The 5,878-nt window shown below is 38.3% G+C and overlaps 1 protein-coding gene across 2 annotated transcripts in view; it reads left to right on the forward strand.

The window, feature by feature from the left end:
* LOC106882089 (tyrosine--tRNA ligase, mitochondrial) overlaps positions 1-5,878 on the forward strand; it is a 22,633-nt gene that overhangs the window by 3,961 nt on the left and 12,794 nt on the right. The window contains exons 2-6 of one of the 2 annotated variants that reach the window (XM_052971364.1): positions 2,014-2,127; positions 2,948-3,102; positions 3,817-3,991; positions 5,113-5,214; positions 5,687-5,801. In XM_052971364.1, coding sequence (XP_052827324.1) covers positions 2,014-2,127; positions 2,948-3,102; positions 3,817-3,991; positions 5,113-5,214; positions 5,687-5,801 — 661 coding nt within the window. Of the gene's footprint in view, positions 1-2,013; positions 2,128-2,947; positions 3,103-3,812; positions 3,992-5,112; positions 5,215-5,686; positions 5,802-5,878 lie in introns of both variants that reach the window. The other variant, XM_014932647.2, reaches the window with a different exon arrangement.

Genomic DNA, 5,878 nt, shown 5'->3' on the forward strand with positions numbered 1-5,878 from the left:
TTTACTGTCGACGAAAAGTATAGGTTTATCGTGTGGTGGTGTTCTTTCGATATGTCTCGACAAAACCAAACCACTTCTATTTGGCTGTTTCCGTGGAAGCATTGTCAACTATCAGTTGACGAAATGGGAGGACTAGAAGAAAGCTAATGGGTTATACGTGCGGACGTGTCTGTGTGAGTGTGCCTGTTTGTTTTTATGTGTTGTGGAATATAGATATGTAGTGGCGCGTGTGGCCGCCATCTTGGGACGTGCCATTGCGCATGTGCAAGGGATTTGCTGTCATTGGAAGTACCCGAGCATGCATGCGCAATGCAACAGGTGGAGAAAAAGCAATAGCGTCCGATCTCTTTTCTCTCTAGCAGCAGTGGCGACAACACGTATCTCTTTTCCATCCAGCAGCTGTGGCGACAGGACGTCTTCCAGGCTCTCTGACAACTCGACCCCGACATGTGGTCGAAGCTTCTTTGGTATTCTAGCGGCATGCCTATTCACCCAGGAACGAAATGGCTCTACACCAACCTAGAATAAACTATTGATCTGTTGTTACCGTTATCCCTCGTGTTGTTATATTTCTGGATTTTAATGATTAATATAAGAACTGGAGAGAGACGGCCGAGCCGTCATATCTCATCCAATTCTTATAGATATAACGAAATTACGCCAGCAGTGTCTCATTTTAAACTTGAAGAATAAAAGCCTTGCATATTTATTCTTTCCTGCTTCATGTTTGTATGCAAAATAATTTCGTTCTATCTATATTCCACAACACATAAAAACAGAACAGGCACATATACACAGACAAGAACAAGCGAACAGGCACACCCGCACACACGTATAACCCATTAGCTTTCTTCTCATCCGTCCCATTTCGTCAACTGACGGTTGATACTGCTTCCACGGAAACAGCCGAATTGAAGTGTTTTGGTTTTGTCGAGACATATCGAAAGAATACCCATGTGGTCTTTGGTTCCTTGTATGTTGGAAAAAAAGACTGGACTGGAATGGGTTTAATTATGGGTCTGCTCGGGCAAGTTTGACTTGGGGGTTAAGCTGACGCCCCCCTCCCCCGCACGTTTTAGCTCCTGTGCCATTAGTACGTAAAATGCACCATCCGAACGTGGCTGATGCCAGTGCTGCCTGGCTGGCTCCCGTGCCCGGTGGCACATAAAAAACACACATTACACTCTCGGAATGGTTAGTGTTAGGAAAGGCATCTGGCTGTAGGAACATTGCCAGATTGGAGCTTGGTGAGGCCTCCTGACTTGCCAGTCTCTAGTCAAACTGTCCAACCCATGCCAGCATAGAAAACGGACGTTAAACGATGATGATGATTAGAGTGTTGGATTTGCAGTATTCCATCTCTATATTCTTCAACTGACCAGCAGCTTCCCTCCTCCTATCTAAACCAATAAAATAAATCCCTCTTTCCTCCTCATCTTAATTCTCTCCATTTTTTTTTTACTTCCCTCTCTTCAAGACTCCCTTCTCTCTCCTCTGACATTTCAGTCGTAGAGATTCTTCATTATTGTCACACTTTCATGTGCTTTGGACAGAGAAAAATCTTTCGCTTTCCCCCAAAAGACTTGGCTTTAAATGCCAGGAACTTATCTCACAATTTACATGTCTTACAAACAACTTGGGAACTCCACATACCGGAAGTCAGCAAGTGTATGGGGTCATCAGGAAAGAATGTGCGCCGTTTCAGGGCCTACCTCTCAACGGCATCAATGCACACTCGTCCCCACCCCACCTCACTGATATGAGGCCCCGTTTGCTTGATCAATTGGTTATCAAATAAAGCTCAATAATCTTCAAGCCATCGCTCATTGTCTCTTTTTAACCAAATTCAGTGGTTAGCCTTTTCCACTGTAGTTTGGATATTGGTCATGGTGGTATTTACTTAACGATGAGTTAGGCCTAACGATAACAACAGAACTTTTAAAATGTAACACTTTGCTTATCTGCATGTAACATACTTTATATATATTTATATAAATGTTGTATTTTTTTTAGGTTAAGGAATTTTGGTAAAATACAGAGATGTCAGAATTCCACCACAATAACCAATAAGAATATTCTTCAGTTACACGAAAGAGGTCTCTTTCAGAATGTCTTTCCCCCTGAAAGGTAATTTAATCAATTCTTTATTTATTGTTCTTTTTTTTTTTTTTTTTTCTTGTTTCACATATATTAAAGCTCCTATGATTGCTTGTAACCAACGGCAACAACCACTTGCCTCTGTCAATCACTTATTACATCTAAATAAATTTTTCATTTTTAACATTTTTTTCGATCCCAGTTACTGATGAAATGACAGATATTTATTATATACATATATAATGAAGTTCATTATTGAAACATATGTACATTATTTACATTTGACGGATATTTGTCCTCATCTTGTTTGTTGTTAACATGTTTCGGCTGATGTACCCTCCAGCCTTCATCAGGTGTCTTGGGGAAATTTCGAACCTGGGTTCTCATTCCTAAGGTATATGCCCACTGGCATATGGCGCAGTGGTTAAGAGTGCAGGCTACTAACCCCAAGAGTCCAAGTTTGATACCAAGCAGTGACCTGAACAATAATAATAATAACAACAACAACATTGAAAAATATCTTAGGAATGAGAACCCAAATTCAAAATTTCCCCCAGACACCTGATGAAGGCTGGAGGGTATATCTGCCGAAACGTTGTGTTAACAACAAACAAGATGAGGACAAATATCCGTCAACTGTAAATAATGTAAATAATTCCTCATCTCTTAAATATAGAACTATATGTACAATGGTCAGACGGTTCTGGCAATGACCATTCTCAAAAGGTTTTTTTTAACGTGCTACCTGCACAGGGGTCAGTCCAGCGGCATCATTACTAATCTACCGATTCTACCCACTGTTCTTTTGACTCTGTTAGAGTACTGCACAATTTCTTTTCTCCATTTGCAGTTCGCCAGATTTGATGAAGAAGTTACTCAGTGGCCCTCAGTGTATTTATTGTGGTTTCGATCCAACTGCCAGTAGTCTTCATGTTGGTAACCTTTTGGCTATTATAGCGCTGTTACACAGTCAAAGAGTTGGACACCAACCGATTGCTGTGGTGGGTCTTTCATGTATTCTCCTTCTATTTGTTTGTGTATATATGTGTGTGTATTTTCATGTATGTGTATGTATCTGGATATGTGTGAATCTGTATGTTTGTGTGTGTGTGAGTGAGTGTGTCAATGTATGACTTTGTGTATATGTCTGTATGTGTGATTGGATGTGTGGTGTGTGTGTGAGTATTCCTCTCTTTATGAGTGTGTATATATTCTTTTTCATGTTATAAGAGATTGTTATAATCAATCTTGTCTGTTGGCTGTGGACCTGTGTTTGTACATTTGCACACGTAAATGTGCAACTTCCAATGTTTGCTCTTCTATTCATCAGTGTCTACACACACACACACACACATACTCTACCCTACGGATTGAATTCTATATCAAGTAATGTTTGCATTACATATATATTTTTATATACTTTGCAACTTTTACAATATATATATATATATATATATATATATATATATATATACACACACACACACACACACACACACACACACGTGTGTGTGTGTGTATCTAACACTCTTGATGCCATATTCTCCACTTTACTCTCTCTCCACTCTCACTTACCTACAGAGGGTCTTTATTGCAGACCCTCTATTCAGACCACAACCATTTTTGTGTAACCGTTCCCCTTCATCCACCTGTCTTCGTTCTGTCACCTTGTACAGAGTACCGTCATGTCAACTATTGTTTCTGTTGTTCTTCAGGTAGGTGGCTGCACGGCCAAGATAGGTGACCCTAGCGGTAGAAAGACAGACCGAGTGCCAATGTCCAGTGAGTTGATTGAAGAAAACAGTTCCAGTATCAAAGAGAGCTTACAAAGAATATTTGATAATCACCGTGACTTTCTGTGGAAACAACCAAATAAAGAATTACCGGAACCTCTGTGAGTTGAACTTAGAAACTTAATTACTTTGTGTTGGTGTAGTTCATCATCATTATCATCATCATCATATGTCTGTCTTCCTTGCAGGCCTAGGTTGGACAGTTTGACCGGAGCTGGCAAGCCCAAGGTCTGGTTTAACATGGTTTCTATGGTTGGATGCCCTTCCTGACACCAACCATTTTACAGAGTGTTCAGGATGCTTTTTTTTATGAGGCACCAGCACCATTGAGCTAACCACATAACTTGCAAGACAAAGGCCCCTTCAACTGAGACAGGATGTGGCTTTGTGCCAAGCTATGAGAGATTAAACTATGAGAGAGGCACAGAAACAGGTGTCTTACTGTAAAAGTGATACACAGCTGCCCTACATTTTGTACATTGTTTACATTTGATGGATATTTGTCCTCATCTTGTTTGTTGTTAACACAACATTTTGGCTGATATACCCTCCAGCCTTCATCAGGTGTCTTGGGGAAATTTTGAACCTGGGTTCTCATTCCTAAGGTATTTTTAAATAATATTATTATTATTATTATTATTATTATTATTATGGTCATTGCCTGGAATCAAACTCGGAATCTTGGGGTTAGTAGTCCGTGCTCTTAACCACCATAAGATGTGATATGACATCTTATGGTGGTTAAGATGTCACCTTGGATTTGCAGTTTTTATGGATCTTTGTGTGGATTTAATTCATACGGATTCCTATCTTCATCTCTTGACATCCTGTTTGCCAAATTTTTCGCTGACCAAGGGATTCATCTGGATTTCATCAATCCCTACTTTCTTTATATATCATCATCGTGGAATCTATTGGGGCAGGTTTTCTATGGTCAAGATGCCCTTCCTGTCACCAACCCTTACCTGTTTACAAGCAAGGAAATAGTTGAGCCACAGCCAGAGATGTTCTTGTAGAATATTGGAAATCAATGACACTGCTTGTATGACAGTGATACTCATTTACAACTGTAACACAGTGTCAAGACAAGGAGACACACACACACACACACGTATATTGTTAATAATGTGTATAACTATTGTATTGTTTTCATATCTTTGTCGTACTATTGTATATTTCTTGGAAAAAAATGATGAATTTCCAAATGTGATTTCTTCCACAGAATCCTTAACAATAAGGAATGGTACACAAATCTTAATGTTATTGATTTTCTTGCGAAATATGGCCGATTTTTCCGACTAGCTGATATGCTGTCGAAACACAGGTAAATATTAGTCATTTTATATATATGAGGGTGTGTGTGTATGTGTGTGTCTCAATTAACTCCACCAACCCTTCATAATTCTTTGTTGTTCACTTTTGTAATATTTCGCTTTTCTCTCTTGTCATATCACATTATCTTATATTACAAACAATATCTCACTCAGTATATATATATATATATATATACAAATAATATGAGTATATGCATATATATGTACATATATATATCTATACATGCATACATATATATATATATATATCATTAATTAGATATATTCTGTTAGAATATTACACACTGAATTTATAATGAGTGCTCTTTGCATAAAATATCAAAAATATTAATACTATAAAGTATTTAGACATTAATACGAGTGATTATATATCCTGTATTTTGAAATAATATCATGAAATTCAATATCAAAAAAATTCAAACACACACTTATAATAGAACTTGGTAATTATTCTCCTTCCAGTGTGAAGAGTCGTTTGTCAAGTCCTGAAGGAATGAATTTTACAGAGTTTACTTACCAAATGTTCCAGTCTTTTGATTGGTTAACTTTACTCAAACATTACAATTGTTCCATTCAGGTAATCCTTTATTATCATCATCATCATCATCATCATCATCGTTTAACGTCCGCTTTCCATGCTAGCATGGGTTGGAC

This window comes from Octopus bimaculoides, chromosome 10 (genome assembly GCF_001194135.2).
Source record: "Octopus bimaculoides isolate UCB-OBI-ISO-001 chromosome 10, ASM119413v2, whole genome shotgun sequence".
Classification (NCBI taxonomy): domain Eukaryota; kingdom Metazoa; phylum Mollusca; class Cephalopoda; order Octopoda; family Octopodidae; genus Octopus; species Octopus bimaculoides.